Genomic DNA, 20,366 nt, shown 5'->3' with positions numbered 1-20,366 from the left:
TGGTTAACTACAAAATAGGCAAGTATACTCAATACAGTAGATAGTCAACTGAATTCCTAGGAAACTGGAACAAGTTTAATGTTGGAGTAACAAAAATGCAAAAATCTGTAGTTACAGATAAGAAAGAGGTACTTTCTAATGGAAAAGCCATAGGACTATTAATTAGAAATTGGAAAAGGTAAACCGGAAAAAACTGAGCATATTTGGTGATGATTACAACTAAACATTTACTGTGACCTGAATCAAACAAATATATTATTAGGATGAATTAAGAGAATTATTTCTACCAAAGGTAAGGAAACCGATGTACCACTAATGAGCCTTCAAGCACACAAAACTTGGACTAGAGGATCTTGGAGGTCTTTTCCAACCCTGGTGATACTGTGATTCTATGATAACCAAAAAGGCCTAACGCAAAATGGAATGGGAACTGAGAATGTCTATGTGCATGACAGGAGACCAAAGACATGCACATTATTTAGCATGACAAAAAGAAAAGCTCTAATTTTGTGACTTTGTTTTAAAAATACATCTGTGGCCAAATATCAGGGAGGAAAAAGAGTGCAGTGTTTAGGATGATAATCAGACCATTATTGGAATTTGAAACAACTTCCTCTTAGGAATAATGAGGTCCAGGAAACCTAGTGAGTACTAAGATGAAATCTGATAAAATAATGGGATTATATCACAGTTAATGTGACAGTAGAGGCCCACAGGCCGGAAGGGACACTTGGTTTCAGATCCCTACATCAGATCATAAATAGGCTTCTGTACGGGATTGTTTTAAATGGGCTTTTCAGGAAATTGGAAGTGAGGTGCAAATGACCCCAAAGGAAAGAAGTTCTTCTATGGGCAGCATAAAGGCAGGCTAGTCATGTGGTTTGTGTTATCTCTTTCATCTTACAAAGCCTATGACTCCTAAAAAGGAAAGATTATTTTCTTCCTTAATTTATACATTGTAATCAAGCTTCCTGTTGCACCAGCAGTATTTTTAAAGTAACTTACTCATCTGAATAATAAACAATGGTTGTCTGAATATCCCTCAAATTAAGATACACAAAACATTAATACTCTCCTCATTCCCACATGATAAGAGATATTCAGAAAGCCAGCAGCACGGGAACCCATTCAGATTTCCAGGCCCATACTCTGGCTATCCAAACAGCTGGGGCATTGCTGACCACCTCAGGGTGCAACGCAGGCACCTGTGCCTGAACCAGGCCTCCTGGCCTCGCTCAGTACCACATTGCAGCTAACAGCCTTTGCAAGCAATAGCAGCTCTGGCAACTCTCTGCTGCCTTCTCAATGAGGCATTTTCTGAGACCTGGGAGTTCAGACAAGCCAGGGCCCTCTAGCCTTGGGATGGTTTTGGCCACAGGATGCACTGCTTTCTAAAAGTGAGACCATAAGCAGTTGCTTTGTTCTTCTGCAGCGACGCAAAGATGCTTTCAGTGTGAGGATTGTTGAGCTCAATCCATGGATGCTCTGCACTGCAAAGTTATTGAAGATATTGTTAGACCAGGTCCTGATTTGCCATAGTGTCTCTTAACAAACGCATTATTCTCCAAAGACACAGGATTAGCTAACATACACCAGTATCACATACAAGCCACACAAAATAAAATGACCAAAAAGTCCTGTTCTTCAAGTGCACAATTTTCTGACAGCTATACTTAGAATTTACAATCTACATTATTTCGCTTATTTGTATTACATTCAACATACCAAGAACTGGGTTCTGAACAAGTTCCACAAGGTCACCGTAACCAAAGCGCTAAATTCTTCTAAAATCTGCATTAAAAAATGTGCAACACTGAGTTAAGGGGGCCTGCAGAACCTCTGATCCAATTTTTCTTTGCATATATGCAACAGGATAAACATCTTTATTTCAATAGCAGAAGCTACTTGTTTGAATTCAATGTTACATTGAATTCTAAAACAAAGATGACACTGACAGGATGAGGTAGCTATCTGATATCTTGTTTCATCCTCATTATTCAGTGCGTGGTCCCAAGGTATTACTTATGGAACATCATCCAAATGTCACCCTCACTACAGAATAATTCATTGTATTATGGACCTTTGTGTTTTTGTGTTTTATTAAAGAAAAAAGGAAAAGAAAAAAAAGGAGAAGTGGAATCTGGCAAATTGGACTTCCAAATTCTGTTCCCAGGCTGTGTAACCCCTGAGTAAGGCAAGGAGACTTGCAAGAAACACCCTAGTATAAAGTGGAATAATTGTTAGCACTACCTGAGTTGACAATGGGCTGAGTGTCAAGCTACAGGAAAGTAAGTACTGCCCTGAAAGCAAAGGCATATTTTACTTGGGAGAGAAGAGAGCAGCAGTGGCGGCAGCAGGAGGCCCCATTTCATCTGTGTCCCATCCAGGAGCCACCTCAGTGTTTGGACCGGAGCATCGCGCTGCCGCATCACAGATTCTCTTTCCCTGAGATTTTGGCAGGAAGCCCAAAGTTGGCTGTCAATGGAAATTTTCAAAAGAGCGCGATTCATCCAAATACAAGCGGATTTTCACAGGCCACAGAGAGCACCTGTCTGCCCAACAAAAAGGATCCTCTCCAACAAATTTCAAAATCCTGCTGCAAACCAGGAAGGCACTAGAGCCCCACAAAATTAAGGACACCACATTTATTTTTATAAGTGAAGGCGTAAGTCAGCTTAAACCCAGGGATCACGGCTTCCCTATCCGCAATAACACCCACTCTCGCCCTTTAATTTCACTTTATAGTTATGAGAAGTTTCATTTCGGGGGATCAAATTCTTTCAGCTCTCACCTCTCTGCCTAACTCCACATTCATTTGATGCGTTATTTCCATTAAGCTCAGGAGAGCTCGCAGCACACGATGTTTCTGCTGGAGGCCAATCCAGAACCACGCAGCCCAGGATAGCAACCAGTTAAGTCTTCCCTAATCCCCGCATTCAGAAATGGTGGCTGTTGGAGGCTGGGGCGCAGGAGCTGAATAGAAGCAGCAAACTCCTATTTCTCTCACTAGGCCAAATTAATAAAAACAAAACCTGAGTTCTCCTCCTCGTTTCCCTATTCTTCCACCTCCCCAATATTTTTCCTCTTTCAAACACTTTTTTTGTTTGAGAAGCTTAATGTTTGGCTGCCTTCTGAAGAAACGGGCACAGTGACAGATGAAAGACTGTATTCAGCGTATAATTCAGAATAGGAAAAAATCGACCGCTGTGCATTTAAGATTCTAACAACCTTGCAATTTTGTATAGCCGTTTTCCCCAACCCGTTCTTTTGAAGAAATCTGCTTTTATTCTGTTAATAACTAACCACAGTTGCAGCAGCATGGATCCGATTAGCAGTTCTTACGGTACAAAGGAGAGAGGGGGAGGGTTGTGAACAGGGTTGCCAATTTGTCCACCTGGGTCCCCATGAGAAAGATTAGATGAGGCGCTCGCTCCTTTCTTCCCCACTCACTCACTGCTCCTCACTAGAGAAACCTCTTCAAAGCTCAGCCTCCGACTTCATTTTTTTCCCCAAGTCTCATTCAACTGCCCCGCCACATGTTTTGCACTTTGTGCCACCACCTCCCTCCAGAGCACGGAGCAAATTGGGGCAGGAGGGGCCGCAGGGGCCAAGGCAGCAACTTGCTCAGTGCATTCTCTCCCATCTCTGTAGATCCCAGGCTTTTTCTGGGGTCCTGTTCTCTGAAATTTGTGTAAAACATCAAGAAGAAGTGCTTATGTTCTTTAGCGAATGATCCCAATCCTGTAAACATACTGTATTTTTCACGCTGTCCCTTTAAGCCTTTCACAAAAATGATAGCTTAGCTTGCATTTAGACTTAAACGACTGCTTGGATTTAGTCATTCGTAATTACTCGGGACGTGACATTACATGTTTGTTAATACAAAAAGCATATGCTTCAGCTAGAGAAAAAACACTCTCAATTTCTTTATAAAATGTCAATTAACCAGAATGTTAAATTGTTATTGATACAAGTGCTAAAAAAACCAAAAGCTCTCAACAAAGGACAGGGAACATTTTCTCACTATATTTTGCTCATTTCTTCCAGAAATGAAACCTATCTTGTCACGCACCTAAATTAAAAACATAGTAATTCAATTTAGGAAATAAATCCAAGTTCCCAAAGAAATAATTTTCCATTATCAGTGTTCATTCTCTGCACTGCAGTCGTAACTATAAAGAGAATTTTTCTCCAAACCATTCCTCATGGTGCCTGCTTCTTGTAGAGCCTGAGAAGCATGAGAAATGTTGCAGACATACACGTCCAGTATCTGCCATCTGATAGAAACCTTCAGTCCTGATTTCAGCACTGCCAAATTTTAACAAAACTTTCATTTATAGTATTTCTACTGTAAAATCATGCAAGATACCAAAGAAAAGGTAAATAGGAAATGAAAGTGCTGTTCCTTATCTGTATTTCTTTTTCCTTGACCCAGCTCCGTGTAAGAACTGTTCAAGATCAGTATTAATCAGCTGGTGGCGTTGGCTCTGGTGCGTTTCACTCCTCCCTGCTCCCAAGCCTCTCAAGTTCAGGCAGGTAGATGGAAAGTGGAGCAGAGCTGGTATGTGGCAATGAGCTATTTTGCTAGGCCTGCCTGCTACCTCTTGTACTACTCCATCACCTGTGATTAATAGGCATTTTAGTAGTAAAATGCATGTGCTCTCATTAATGCTATCCTCAAAAGGAACAAACTCTCCTCAGCTGATCCGCACTTCTTTCTGCATTAAAATGCACAGCCAGTGCTGCTCTTGAGGAAGAAAATGGTGACGTGCATGCACAAAGGCTGAAGGCACCTGGAGGCAACCTGCCTCCACTAATGCTGGGGCTGCTCTCCCCACAGACAAGATCCATCCTGCCACACTTTGGCCTGCCCAGCAGCAAGGAGCTCCGCACACCGGTGTGCAAGCGACTCCTCACGCATTTCAACAGCTCACAACTTCCCTGTGGTTCTGAAGGTCAGGCGGGTGGCTGGCAGCTGAGCACCCAGCCCGCAGCCACCGCTGCTGTGTCACTTTCTGTTTGGAAGGAGGACGATCAGCATTAGCAACCCCTGGTTCTATCATTTATAAACATGCAGATGTGGATTATTAAAGATTAATGCATTTTGGGATTGGTGTCGGCATTCCGTTTGTCTCATGCCGAAACCAATTCTGTTCTTCATTAGTCAACGACAACCCACATCACCCTGTTGTGGAAGAGAAATCAAAGGTGCAAGTGTGAATTGAGAATAAGTGATGAAACTGATTACTAAGAAACTTAACGGCTGTAATCAATCAACACATCACAATAATTTGAGTCCACTGCTATCTGGAGACAGGGAGCAAACAGGAACGTTTGCAGTTGCAGATCACTGATGTTCTCTGTTTACTTTCTGAAGGCCCACTTGGCATTTTGCGCTTTGTATCTACTTGCAGAATGGAGCTGTTACAGAGCTGTTTGAAGCTCTCCACAGCTCAACCTGCATAAACTCTGTCCCTAAAGAGAGAATGCTTTGCTTTTCATTAATCTTTTTAAAATATTACCTGGAAGTATTGGAAATGTTCTCTTTTTGAAGTTAAATGTCTCTTTTGTAGCTGATAGTAACTCAAGCTGCTTTTGCAGTTGCTGAGGTTCCTTCTCTAAGGAGAGCTGTGCCGTGTTCCTGTCCAAGCAGTTCTGACCCTGACTCTAAGGTACAAAGGTTGCTATACATACGCCTGAGGGCAGAGATACACAGTCCCCACCAACACCAAAAGCTCTAAAAACCCACCTCACCATGGGGCAGACTGCATTTATGCCGCGTTTTGCCCAGGCATAACTACCTGTGAATGTGAACAAAATGTGAGAGGTTTTTCCCATTCATTCATCAGTGCCTAATATCACAATGGGTAAGGGAGTGAAAGACAACTTGTTCACTTACGATAGTACTGAATGCACTATTTGCAACACAGGAAAAGTAGTACTATGTATGGTCAAATAACAACCACAGGAAAAGAAAAAAATCAAACTTTAAGAAACCAATACACGTTACCTTAAATTTCCTGCAAAAATCTAAGTAGGTCTCACAAGAAAAAAAAAAAAGAGGTACATTAAATGTAAACAACAATAAACCAATGATGGCCTTAAAGAACACATCTAAAACTAAAACCAAATAAACCTGTCAAATCCTGTCAGCTCTGCTAAGTATGGTTGAACTGTAATGTGTGAACCAGAGCACGTGCATAATTATGCAAAGATTTTAATTGGATTTCAACAGCCTCCTTTCTCCAGGTGAATGCGCATAAGTGCAGGGCAAGTGGGGCTGCAGGAGGTGGCCTGCCCCATGCATGCTGCCAGGGCATATGGCCAGAGTGGTGGAAACAGCTCCAGCAGGGGCAAAAGGAGACAAACAGTGCAAGGGACAAAGCACAGCCACTGGACATGCGTCCCCCCTGGGGCACATTCACATAGGGTGCTGGATGCTGTGCTCTGTGAGCCTGCAGGATGATCTGTCGATGGGGCTTTGGTTCTTCATCACTCTCTTGCGCAGCAATTACAACCCAACACTGAAATCACTGAAATGTCTTACTACGAAATACAAAATCTGATAGATCAGGTATTAAGCAAATGAAAACATCACAAACTAAAAAACACAAACTATCCCTAAAAACCACCACCCAGGGCACACTGAGTTTGGCGATCTTTTTGTTGCTTTTCTACCTGAAGCTTAACTCCAAGATGATGAAAAACAGCAGGCTGGTGGTTTTGGAATACAAAACCCTCTGTCGTAAAGAAAATACAACAGGAGGAACTTGAACAGCATGTCTGTGTCTCATTTCATTTCCTGCACCTGTTCTGAGAAGAACACCTCTGCAGAGAGGCCCCCCTCCCTCCCTGATCTCTCTGGCCAGGCTGCTGCAGAAGAGCAGCTCTCACAGCACCTTCTGGAGCATGGGTTCTCCTCAGGAAACTCAACTGAGACTGTTTACTTATTTCATGATGCCCTGGGACAACAGATTGTTAATCAGTGGTGACCCAGGCTGAATTGTAATAGAAAACGTAAATCAGCTGCTTCATATCCCAGAATCAAAATTTCCTCCAGAAAGAGGGCCTGCAATTTACCTATTTTACTTCCTCTAAAAAAAAGAAAAATTAGAAATGCTGTTCAAACTTTCAAAGAAAGAGGTTTAAGTGATTGTTACATGAAACATTCATGTATTTCATTCGTAAGTATTTTAGAATTGCAAAACTGCTGAATAGATATTTTGTGCAGTAGCAGTGATTAAGAACACAGCTACGTCAATGGCATTTTGTGTTTTGTATTTTTTCTGCTGTGGATGCCAATGAACAGCATGCATCTTCCTTGCAACAGCTTGTTGCAAGGTTTTTGCCTCCGGAGAAGCCGAGGGGGAAAATATTGATGTATGTGTTAAAATAATCTTTCTAGACAGGGGGACCATGTCCATTTCAAAAGGATATAATCCTCTTTCTAGTTTTGCAATTATGTGGAGGTACCTGTAAAAATTCAGCAAAGAATACAGCATTACAAATTCACTTTTGTATGGTACTCTTCTCTCCCTCAATATTTGAAAAGGATCCATGCTCTATAATATACCAGTAGTGGTGGTCAATAGAGCAAGCATGTGGAATAGCTCCATGCCAAGAAATTTTTTTCCCAATTCTTGTTTAAAGCACAACCAGTGTCATCAGCTTGTCTTGCTGCAGCCACTTCTGCAAACAGTACAAATCTATGATTTCTCCTTTTATATAGCACAAAATAAACCACTGCCCTACTCAGATTTTAGTACTAACTTTAAGACTACGACAGACTAACCATTATTCTTTTTTTTTTCTTTTCTGTCACTGTTTACACCATTAGTCAGCCCACACACTGATTTACACGTACACTAAAAGAAGAATTCTTGTTACAGCACTCTCTGAGCAGCCCCATTTCCCTTTTCCTCCATTTTTTCCTGGAGTGCTATTGTAATTCTGACCACTTCAGGAAGGAAAGATCCCCAGTCTGAAGAGAGCAGAGCTGATCACAGAATGGAACACACCCACTGCCTCATATAATTACCAGAATTAAAGATCTGGGATAATTTTAATCAGAGCAGGGCGCTGACCACTGGGCAGAATAAATCGAGAAGATTGACAACGGCATTCCTAGGTAAGAGTATCCACATAGGGATTTCTTCCTGAAAATTCTAACTCCTTTATGAAAAGGAAGACTCCTTTATAAATGAAGACACTAATATAAGTGTAACAGTAAAAACTACAGTGCAGCTTATGCTTTACAGAGTGAAAATAAGCTTGTTCGTTCAGAGAGTAACCTAAAATACATTGAAAGTGTATGTCAAAATACTGACGTACGTAAAAAAAATACTTGTACACCATAATTTCTGAAGGCAGCATTTGTTGTTAATTATTAGCATAACATACTCTTATTTTCTTATTAATATTACTGCAGAGGTTTTAAAATAATATAATCTATTAACTCACACAAAATCTGCTCATCCATCACATGTTAAGCGATCCCTGGCTTATCAGCAATCTTCAACACAACTCTTAATATTAAAAATTTTTGCTGCTTATACCACAAGGAAGAAAGAGCTGACAAAAGCCTTTGGCCACCGAGATCAAAACTGGAGATGTGGGAGGGGGAGAAAGTGGAGTTTAGTGTATTTACATTTTTGCTTTGTTGGTAAACCGGAATGGTTGGGCAGGAAGCTAAAAAAAAAAAAGAAGTGAAATTAACATCCACTAGGTCTTCTGGCAACAGCAGTGCATTTTGATGATGTGCTGTGTCAGCTTCCACTAATGGTTTAGGGTTGAATCAGGCACGGCTAAAGACCTAAAGCAGTGCAGGGCATCGCATCTCATTTTTTGGAAGAACATGAGCCCTAATTACGGAGATGGCTACAAAATAAAGAGATCAGGAATTCTGGCAAAGTAGAATAGTGAATCACTTATTAGGACATCAGAATACCATTTTACATCATTAAAAATTGTAAGAGAGTAAGATTTCAGTCCTGTAACAAAAGTGTGTCAGAAAGAGAAGTGTTAACCCTTTTGAGATAAAACCCTCTCAAAACAAAACATGCCGAAGTTGCTTTTTCTGCTCTTAGAGATAAATCTCTCTGATTTATTCCACTAATATAAATGGAGACAAAGGCTGTATACGTGTGCCACTTATTGCACGAAATATCTGTTCAGTATTTCAGAGCACAGAAAGGAAATGCCCACTGAGCAGAGATGTGCCAATGTCAGTGTTGCCTGTGCCAGTCCATTCCCATGAAATTCACAACGTGTGACAGAAAGCAATACGGCAAGGCAGACTTGCAGTGGGGTGGAGAAGCGGCTTAAATAGGCAGTGGAACTGAATCAGCCATTTGGGAGGTTTAATAGGGGGTTGTCTGTTTTCCTGCCCTTTTGATGTTAAATTAGTCGTCAATTTTGTTGCAATGAAGGAGGCATGAGGAAAAGGATGCTTCTCTTCCAGTAAACCCTGGGAAAGCAACACCTTTATTTTAAAGACCTTCCCACCAAGAACCCCCTGCAACATTTTGGCTTTCCCTAGCTGTAGCTATCAGCAACACAACAGCTGCTCATTTTACAATGACTTGCTGGAGAGAGAATGATTGAAAGAGCCAATCTATGTCACATGGAGAAGCTGTGGCACAACATTGCAGGAGGTAATAGGAGAGGAATGAGGTCAGAACAAACAAGGGTAGGGTGAGAAGAAAGAGGAAAATAGGAGTGGAACAAAATTATTAAAGGAGAGACGTCAGACTACACAGTGTATGTTCAAAAAACAGCCACAACCTGAACACTGCAGGCAGCCCAGAGAAATGCAAACAAGCTCTATTACTTTTTGCCAGTGTCCTGTGACTACAGCAGATGAAGAAGCCTATAAAATCCTAGCAATGAAGCACAACGGTGGGAAAGCAGGTGAATGGGGAGAAACGATGAGCACAGTGGAGTTCACATGGTCTGGAAACCCGAGCATCCAACAGTGTCCCACTAGTCACTGGGTTTTAAATAGCAGTTTTACTCATTCCATTTTGTAGCTTGAGAAACGCAACAGCAGCAGCAGAGTTAATGAAGCTGCCTGGTCTTCCTCAGAAGACGGCAGTGCTCACAACTGAGAGCTTACCTTTATCAAAACAGGTAAAGAGGAAGGTTGTCCAAGCCAGGGAAATCAGTGGCAGGCAATTCCGATTTAGCGCCGTTCATAAAAATACTTCCTAATATGCCTTTTGTGTTACCACAACAGACTAGAAAATTTGCACTCAAACTGGTGACACATTTTCTATGAAGAGCTAACACTTTTCACTAGGTCAGCAACAGAAACAAAAGTTTGGGCTCAGCTGAAGAGAAGTGACTTTGATTCTGATCTTTCAGCCCCCACCTCTTTTTACCCCAAAGAAATTAATTTGATAAAAGTTATTACTTTTCCCTACTCACACCTTTTCTGTCATGGCTACAATAAAGCTATTTTCACCTTCACAACACTCCTCCTCTACTCAGCAACCAGGCAGCTAAAATATCAATCAATTTATATTTGGCCAAATCTGACTATTCAGAGATAGTCAAAACTGAATCAAGCTGAGAGCTTTCCAAGAAATCAGAACCTCAGTTTACAAACTAAGACAAGACAGGAAGGAAGTCAAGACTTCCCTTAAAGCCACCAAATTGGGTCCTGATTGCAAAGTGCGACGATTGGCTTAGACTGTGGGAACAGCTACCTTTCCAGCTGAGTGAACTGTTTGACTTCACTCAATAACAGGGAAAGGTTTCTACGCTGCGCAGTGTGAGATGCACAGCAAATACAAGGTCACCATCCTGCCTATAATGCAGAGGCTTCTGTCTTGTCACTTTTCCTGCTGTTCCTGCCCCACCTGAGCACATGCTGCCAGCTAGAGAGGCTGGAGGGAAAAAGAAATGACTATGGGGTATACATGCTGCATCAGGGCTTGACACACTCATTTCAGATGCAACCAGCATGAGTGTACTGAGCTTACTCGCCTTTGCTTATCTAGTTCGACCTCTGTATACAGATAGGCATGTACATTTCCCTGGTTTAACCTTTGTATGGAATACCAAAAAGCATACTGCTCACTGCATCTCAACTTGCATTTGGTCCACAGCACATCTAATGATAAAAAGTTGTAATTTCTCTTCCTTTTAACTGAGCTTCATGCTGATTTGTTGTGCTTTTGTCAGCAACTGATGTCACTTCAGAGTAATGCCAGTGCTGTCCAACTACTTGGAGTTTCTCTAGCATTCAAAATGTCAGAAAACAATAAAAGAATTGAGCATCAAAAAGAGAACAAACTCATATGAAATACCAAATATCCTTTTTTTTCCTTTTTCTTCTGAATACTTTAGAAGATTTTCACAAATTTCTGAATATACATGGATGATATTGTACCAACACTGTCAAAGGAGAGCGAGTGGCAAATGTAATACCGTTGTTTAAAATACTACTGGGTCTGTATTCCTAGTAATGTGTTGATCTTTGCAAGTATTAAATAAGACCTCATAAGAAATTTCACATTTATTTCCTAAACTCCATTTTTAAAACATGAAGTTGAAAAATCTATGTCTCAAACTAAGGGTCACAAGTCATCATACAACTCCAAGAGCCAAAGACAACAAAAATACAACGTAAAAATAGAAAAGGGATCCTGTAAATATGTGATAGATAGATGATCTTGAACCAAACACATAAAAATAGTATTAGTTGTCTGAACTGGGCCGTGAAAAAGACATTTAACAAATATAGTCGTGGAGACAAGTTCGGAATTTTGAGAGCTCTGAGGACTTGGAAGCTGAAATTATCCCTGCTTTATTTATGCATTTCTTAAGACCGAATTAAGAATGATCAATCTAGAAGTAATTTTAATATACAATAATAAATCTATTAATTGTATTTGTTGTAACAAGCTTACCTGGAATACTTGCTGGAGAAATGGGACCAGACCTAGACTGGTTGCTTCCAACAGGAGAGCCTACAGGGGAAGGTGATGGGCCCCCGGGGATGCCAGAGAGATGTGGTGAAGCATGAGGGGAGAATGGAGACTGTGCAGGGTTGCTCTGCTCCCCTTGGCTGCTTGTAGAGCCTGATGCGCTAACAGCTGAGCTCAGCGTTGCTTCAGTTCCAGTCGGCAAATCATCAATGGATCCAGACAAATCCTGAGGAAAAAGGAAAAGGTGCATTAGTTGCAAGAACTAATATACGAGCTACAAGACATAAAAACTGGCATGGTGACCGTGTCTCCTTGTTTACTTACTAGAGTAGCTAACTAAGAGGTTTTCTTTAATGCTGGTTCATGGAGTTAAACGATGTCAGTAAATTAGGATAGTATGCACAATTCTCCACTTAATCTCTAATTCTTTTGAGAAAAAGAACCAGCAACGGTAACAAATGAATCGGAATCAAATTCCCTCAGCATTGAATTTAACCTTTTCCATCTGGATTAAGCTTTCAGAATTAATCCCACAAATTCTACCTGAGCATATGAAAGCTAATAAAAATGAGTTATCAATTTCACTTCAACACAGTATTTCATGTTTGGGATTGTTCCCGTTAGAATCACAGCTTATATACTTCACTCTTTAAACCATCATCAAAGTGACAGAAGAAAGTGTAAAATACACAGCCCTCATAATATTCGTGTTCAGCTCCTTCACCTTGCCGGAGAGGGAAAACAACAACGCCCTGCCCTCACCAGCAATCCAGAACCCATTGGCCCATTGCGAGTAAGGAAGGCTGCTTCTGTATTTCCACTCAACACCAGTTTCCAGTTCACAGTTTCTCTTCAATTTCATCTGAGTACTGCAAAACAGCTGCTCCATTTCACTTCAAAAAATGCTGCAATTTTCAATGTTTTCAATGAGGAATTTCCTTCACTGGTCAATGCACTTACAAATTCTAACTACAAGTTGTTGGGCCTATCACATAAAGCTAGTTACATCGATCTTTGGATCTGTGGGAGTAGTTTGGTTTTAAATCACTGTGAAACCAGATGTGAAAAAATAGGAATGTTGTGATGTGCCCTCTAACTTTCAGGAAAAAATGTTAATTCTTAAGCATGACAAGAAGATCGCACGATAAAAGAAAAGAGAAAGGTAGCTGTACTTCTGTCAGTATTTGGCAAGACGCAAGCCAAGGAGCATACTGCTATTTCTATTAGTGAATTAAGGCAGAGAGCTATTTCACATATAAAACAAATCATGAGTTGACCTTTGGGGCTTCAAATAATTGGGATGACACAGAGCATGCTACTCTGGTTGACAGTGATTTCATTTGTCTGACTCATGCCAGCAGTTCCTCTGGAGACAAGGGGCCAGGCATCCGAGGAACACAAAGACAGCTGGGCTCTGCTTGGGCAAAGAGCTCAAGACGCAAGGACTAACTGCTGTCTAATTTTCATAACAAAAATAAAGTTATTTTTAGAAATTACAGAACTTGGACAAAATTCAAAGTGGTGTATTCAGAGTAAGAATGCTGCCTGATCTCCATCACAAGAGGCTCACAGCTAGCCTCCCCTAATAGACAGTCAGTCTTCCAAGGCACGGAAATAGTAGGATTAGCACTTCAAGCACCAGTAACATTCGTAAAAAGCCACCTAGAATGTTATGTGTTATTCCTCCTCATACATAAAGGTGTATATAAATACAACTGGCCCAACTTAGCTCTCTACAGGACACCTCACAGCCCCTACTCCCAAACGTGCATTGAACACAATACTCCAGGCACAACTCTCACTACAGGTTAATTTTCCTTTTTCTGACAAGCACAAAATTGTATTTGTATTTCATTAGGCGTATGGAAAACAAAGATTGAAGTTTTCAAACTTAATTTATGTGTGAACTCAGTATTCACCAGAGAACAGTTCCAAGTCCCTATAAATGGAAATTTAATTGTGATGTGGTGCTGGCAATAAACTATTTTCATTGTTTCTTTTTTGAAACTGTTTGCTGTAGAAAATGTAAACAAGAAATAACACTGCTTGATACTACATAGAGTAACGCTGGAAGTGTTCACAGTAGAATGCATCTGACAAACAGGTAAGCAATTACTGCTTTTCCATACATCATACGGTATTCTTTTAAACGGAATCAAATCTCTGCTGTCGTAATGTGTAACGAATGCTGCAGGAAGTGCTGATAAAACAAATGCTGCTGAAAAGCATATAATCAAACTCCAAAAGCCGAATGCAGCAGAAAAGGCCCTATTCAAAATGAATACGAATTCTGTGTAAAAAAGTAGATAGGCACCCAGCTGATAAAAGATACAGAAAACACACGGCTTTGCATTTAGAATAGCTAAGTTTTTTAAATGGTGTTTGGATTAAAGCTTTCATTTGCTTCGGTAAGCCGCAAAGTGCTTGAAAAACAAACAAACCAAAAGGAGAAAACCCATGAAGCAGTTAGTGGCGTCCGTGATGAAATTATCGGTCGTTCAGAGATCAAGGCACAACTTGACAGTTCTCCCCAGCACCTCCCTGACATGCTGAGCGTGTGTGTGGAAGAACGAAGGGACAAGAACTAAGTTCATTTTTCCATCAGGTCGCATTATGGCTTCTCATTTTGCTAATCTCCCGTGGGGGTGGAGTGACTGACATGTCCCAGGCATTTCCTCAAGTGCATGCCTTCAAGGGATTTCCTCGCAAACCTGACGCAACTCATTCATAAAAGCAGAAAAGAAAGAAGGAAGCTCACAGGACGCCAGCGCGGGGCTGTGCCACCCTCCTGCAATGAACACAGGCCCTATTGTGCTGCACGCATGCGTGCAGCAGGATGTCCTTTTCAGGCTGGGGAGAGCACATCGACACGGCCATCCATCCAGCTCCTCTGCCGAGGAGGTTATCATAGCAACGGTATTGATCACATCAACTGTGACAGCTGATAATAGGGTTGCTCCCAGGACTGTATGAAAGGTCTGCTGTCCTTTTAGGTGCCTGGGCTGTACTATACAACATTTACTTTGTGTTGCCATGGGGTAAATGAGAATTATCAGCTATTCTGTCCAAGGTGGTTTGAAAACCATTATTGTGTACTCTTTACAAACATGCACTTCACGGACTTACTTCATCTTTCAAGGTAAAAGTATGAACAGGTGAGCAACTGGGAAATTTTCAGCATAAAAAGACTTTAGAAACACCTCTGTTATCCACAAGAGCTAATTGGGAAATTAAAGAGAAGAAAGACCTTTTGGGAAGCACCCAGACCAAAAGAGCAGAAGTTGGCTTACCGTTCTCCTAATATCAGTATTTTAATGCTTGTGTTTTTCTTTATTTGTAGCACAGCAGTAATGAAATCATGCAATTTCTACTTCACAAAGTTTTATTTATACAGAAAGTATTGTACACGTACACATCATATGCATAAATTATATAGATATACCTGCATTTACTTAGTACATCCATATGTAAAGCTATTAAAAAGCCTGCTAATAAGAGAAATTCACAGTGGTTTAAGCATACAGCCTAGTTAACAAAGAAGCTCTGTAACTAATACTCCTCTAGAGGACAATTTAGTCAGCAGGGCACCAACTCTATTCTTCTTTTATAAGTACTATCAGATCTATGATTCCTGTAAGAACAGAGAGACCTTACTTACTGCATCTCATTCAAACCAAGGCACCTTCAAGCTACAGTGCCTCCATTTATCTTGTTGGAAAGTTGGCAGGTTAGGTAATTGCAGGGATTCTTTTAAGGGGTTGAAGTCCCCATACCCTAAGGCACGTCTTAAATTTTGCCTCTTTTCAGAGGTCCTATCTGGAAAGCACTCGTTTCTTTGAGTAAAATATAGCAAGTCAGGAATTACTAGAAACCTCTTGTTATACAGACCTATTTCTTGCAGAATAATCTTTGTACTTTTGCCTGTTGATATGACTGTATTTTCAAACATGATATCAAATCTAAGGAAAAATAGAGGACATATTTTTTCCCCCACTCTGTCACGAACCCTTATCAATATTCTGTATTCTCAGTCAGTGTTATGTTCTGTATTATTTCGGATGTCCCAATCAGCTTTCAAAGTTCATTTCTAGTCAATACCTTAATTAGAAATGAGAATGTCCCAGCACAGGATTTCTCTCTTCCAGCTAGATGTTTTATCTTCCACTATCTTCACTTCTAGCCTCACTTTCCACCCATAAACAACCTTTTCTCTTGTCCTTGGACAAGTACAAGAGCTAAAATGAACAGGATCACATTGTGCACAGGATTTTAATGTTATACTTTCCTGGTGGTGTGATCTTATCAGCCTGACAAGAGAGCCACTCGCAACAGCACACCAATTTACTTACAGGCAATGCAGCCAGTAAGAAGTAGAAGGAAGTTAACTGCACACAGAGCCACGAAACCCAAAGTTGCTGACAAGCAGAGCACAAGGAAAACACAGAAACTTCCACGTAATAATACAGTAATGTACCCAAAAAATAGTCCTAGAGTGAATAAACGGCAAAAAGGAGACGACAGTAACTTGCTAACAACACCATGACTTTACACAGTGCAACAGGAAAAGAGCACTCAGTGTGAAGCAAAAATGTACACTGCGAACACCTTGTGCAGCTGCTGGTTTTGCTCAAGAGTATCCCAGCAGTCATAAAACATAAATGAGACTTTACTAAAGGAATCCCCTGCTTGATACCTACAGCTGAAAAATGATGAGAACCTTCTGTGAGGTCGGCAAAACAGAGAAGCATACAACAGATCCAGCACTCAGCACCTCAGTAAGGTCCCATGTTGCTAAATGATAGCTAAATTCACTGACAGGTTGCTATGGTCTGGGGGCTTCTACATAGTGTGTACAACCTGGGAATTACTTCTGCTTCCTGGCTATTGTCTATCAGTCTCTTTTTGCTCAAAGAGCAGAAGGAAAGCCAAGGTGTTCTGCAGATACTACAAGTAAAGTCGCACAGCACCCCTGGTCTCAAATAAGCTGAGGACCATGGCCCGCTGCCCTCAGCTTTGTAGCAGCACAGATCCCAGCACAGGGCTGTACTGGAGGGCTGCCTGCAGGGTCAGAGCTGTTGCCACCTGGCTCAGGCCTCCAGGATTGTTGGGATGGATGATGGTACTGCCTACAAGGCAGAATCCCGCAGGAAATATCCATCTCTTCAAAACGAATCACCACTTTGAAAGTGAGATTATATATACACACCAACATATTTTACATTTAAATATGTAAATATACATTCAAGTAGACATCCACTCCGCTATTGTTTTGGGACCGTGGGGGATTATGAACAATACACTCTGTAATTGAGATTAACTTTGAACAAATGATTTGGCTGACAAACACACACCCGCACACAAAGAAAAATCCCACAATGGCGCTGCTTAAATTTGAAGATATTTGTAAGACCTCTTTTCATCACAAAGCGGCCTATAATAGCACGTTTCAAGAAGCCTTCCAAAGGCCCTGCTGGTCACATTGTCTAGAGGGCACTGAGCTAACAGCCTCCATTTCCAGCACCACTGGGAGAGGGCGCAGGCACTGGAGCCATGGGGAGTGCCAGGGAAACCCCTTCATGCCCAGCAGCCCCTGCTACCCCCTCCTACACTGAGATGCTGCAGACCTCAGCCAGGTACGGCGGTCCTGCTTCATGCACATCCTCAAACATTCGTGTTTACCGAGACATGAGTAAGGAAAGAACCTCATGTGCTTTTTCAAAACGTCCCAGGTACTGACATTTGTGGAAAGGGCTCCTATCAGCACCAATAACTCCTCTGAGAAGTGACGCTGGGAAGTCACACAAGAATGCAGAATCTTTCCCAAAAGCCCAATATTCACTTAAGCAACTGAATAAAAGTATAAGCAAATAATGCAGTGCCAGTGCTCTGCCTTCTGTCTTCTCAACCAGTGTGGTTCTGGAATCACATCAGTATTCAAGAAATTATCCACAAAAAGACAACCTGAAAAACCGGATTCAAGTCACAGCTCACTAATCACTTCGTTAATCACTGAGCAAGTGACTGCTTTGGACAGTTCTTACTTTTCATTTGGATATGAAATTAATTCCCAGCCTTAAAAAAAAAATCTCTCTGATTAAAGCTGTACAGAAAACATTGTTTTTAGGAAAAGCATAATAATTTCAAAAAAGTCCATTATTTTTCTAGGAATTAATCCTAGCGTAGCACTGTGTATATTCAGGACAAAGATTATGCTTGTGTGTTTTAAGCTATTTTAAACTATGTTGATAATTTCTCTCAATTTTTTCAGATGACATATGACTGGTTCATATCCTTGTGGTTCCACTATATACAAACCCATATAAATCGATCAAGTACCACACAAAAGCAATCTAATCAGATAAATCCATATCTGTCAGACACGAGATTAGAAGTTGCTAAAACAGATACAGCCATACTCCTTCTGTGCTTGCCCTCACTCCACAACGGGATCTTTCTTGCTCAACCGGACAAGAGCACTACAGCAGAAACAACTTAGAAGAATTAGAAATTTAAAACTGACACAGTAGCCTCAAAAAACACGTGAAAACGCCAATAGCTCCGCTCCTCGCTGACAGAGTTGAGTGCCAGTCATTATGTGGTCTGTAATTCCCTGACAGGTAATGAGAAGGGGAGTCCCGGGTCTCCAGCTGCATCAAGAAATCTCCTAATGGCATAAAAAAGTTGATACTTCACAAACATCGACTCCCGTGCATAAAGCAATAAATACTAATGACCCATGTGCTATCAGAGCAAATTGACAAAGTCTAGCAAAGACTGTAAACAGGTAAGACACAGAGCTCGTCTGGCAGCAATACTTTTTTATGTCAGAAGTAAATAGTAAATCTTCAGAACAGGAAAACAGTAACATTGGATCTCTCAGGATACAAACTTCACTGTTTACCTCTGAAGCAGAATGCTTAGCACGTAGAATTTCTGAGAATAAAATTTAAAAAATAGAAAGCCAGGAACCCTTAGGAGCCATTTGTTTCCTCAGTATTGTAGCAAAGAAAAATTCTCTGCCAACAACTTTGCAGCTACAGCAAATAAATTATCAACATTTAAAACAATCAAATCAATGGAAAACACAACAAATTGCCCCCAAGCCTAGGAAAGAAAAGTTACATTTGCCTAACAGCAACCAAGGAAAATCTACTCATACTGATATTACTACTCATTCAGTTTCCTCAGTGTCAATAACACAAATGTGAAATCCCTTCCACTAAAGCTAAGTTTTCTCATTTAGAGAGCAATTAAATAAGACAAAAGAACCTCCTTTTATTGGACTCCTTTGGAATACAATCATTTTCCAGACCATGTACTACTTCCCTGGGGAGAAGATAGACTAAATCAGCAGCATAAAACAGGAAGGAAGAAGATTGAAGGTAAATACGCATTAATCTAGAATCTTTCAAGCTCTCAAGAGCTTTCTATTTTGGAGAGCACCATCTTTCTTTCTTTCTTTCTTCAATATGCTTAGAATTTGCACAGCCATCAGACAACTCATTGCCGGTCAGTCCAATCTGCTTCTCTAGGTATGTTTCTGACTGCAACAGTCAGTCTACACTGAATTGAGCACCACAAAGCCGCAAGGAAAACACAACACACCCCTTCTTCCTCTCACATTGCCTACTTTTTCTGTTTCTTTGGGTTTGAAAGAATTCTGAACAAGTACGCAAGATGAGGAATACTGAATCACATGATGGACAAATACAAATTTGGACAAAAGGGTAAGAGAAGAATAAGACATTCCAAATGTCTTATGTATGGGAATGTATGGGTCAGTAGATTTGAAAAACATCTAAAACTTCAGCAGGAGCAGCAGCAGCATGAACTAGAAATTACTCCTTAGTCCCTTTGCTGCATTTACTTTGGCTTCCAAACTTGTGGAAATGCAGTGCACACGCAGTCAGAAACAAATCATCTATCCTGAGGTACACATTCAAAAACCTGAGATTTCACAGGTGCAGCTCAAGCAAGAAGCAAAAATCTCTTCAGGATACCATATAATAAAATGTGATAAAATTCACAATATACCTATGATGCAGTACGTCTACACTTGATTGCAATGCAGAGGTTCTCAACTGGTCTGTGAAGGGTAGCTCATGTAGGAGAAGCTCTTTAATTATAGCCACACAATCTCACACAGTTCAGCATACCTTACTGTTTACTACTACTGTTTCCTACTGAGTCTCAACACACCCATCTTGCAATTAAAAGCTAATGGCTTTCCATATGTGCTTCTCAGATTACCCCATACTGCATTCAGAAGGCATCAGCCGGGCTGCTAAAAAAAGTTTACAACACTATTTGATTTGGAGACTGCAGTTGAGAAAACAGAAAAAGTGTTGGTTCAACAACCAATCGCCTTCTCACCACTGAAAACAGCTCTTTTCTTCCCACAGTAGATTAGTAAATTAGGCAAGTTGATAACCAGTT

At 40.8% G+C, this 20,366-nt stretch overlaps 1 protein-coding gene across 7 annotated transcripts in view; it reads right to left on the bottom strand.

Moving 5' to 3' along the window:
• Nucleotides 1-20,366, bottom strand: part of ARID1B (AT-rich interaction domain 1B) — a 316,149-nt gene that overhangs the window by 86,593 nt on the left and 209,190 nt on the right. For all 7 annotated transcript variants that reach the window (XM_085217103.1, XM_085217106.1, XM_085217108.1 and 4 more), the window contains one exon: nucleotides 11,913-12,156. In XM_085217103.1, coding sequence (XP_085073229.1) covers nucleotides 11,913-12,156 — 244 coding nt within the window. The remainder of the gene's footprint in view (nucleotides 1-11,912; nucleotides 12,157-20,366) is intronic.

The sequence above is a fragment of the Meleagris gallopavo genome, chromosome 2 (assembly GCF_905368555.1).
Source record: "Meleagris gallopavo chromosome 2, MGAL_WU_HG_1.1, whole genome shotgun sequence".
NCBI classification, from domain to species: domain Eukaryota; kingdom Metazoa; phylum Chordata; class Aves; order Galliformes; family Phasianidae; genus Meleagris; species Meleagris gallopavo.
This window is presented reverse-complemented; position numbering and strand designations above follow the sequence as displayed.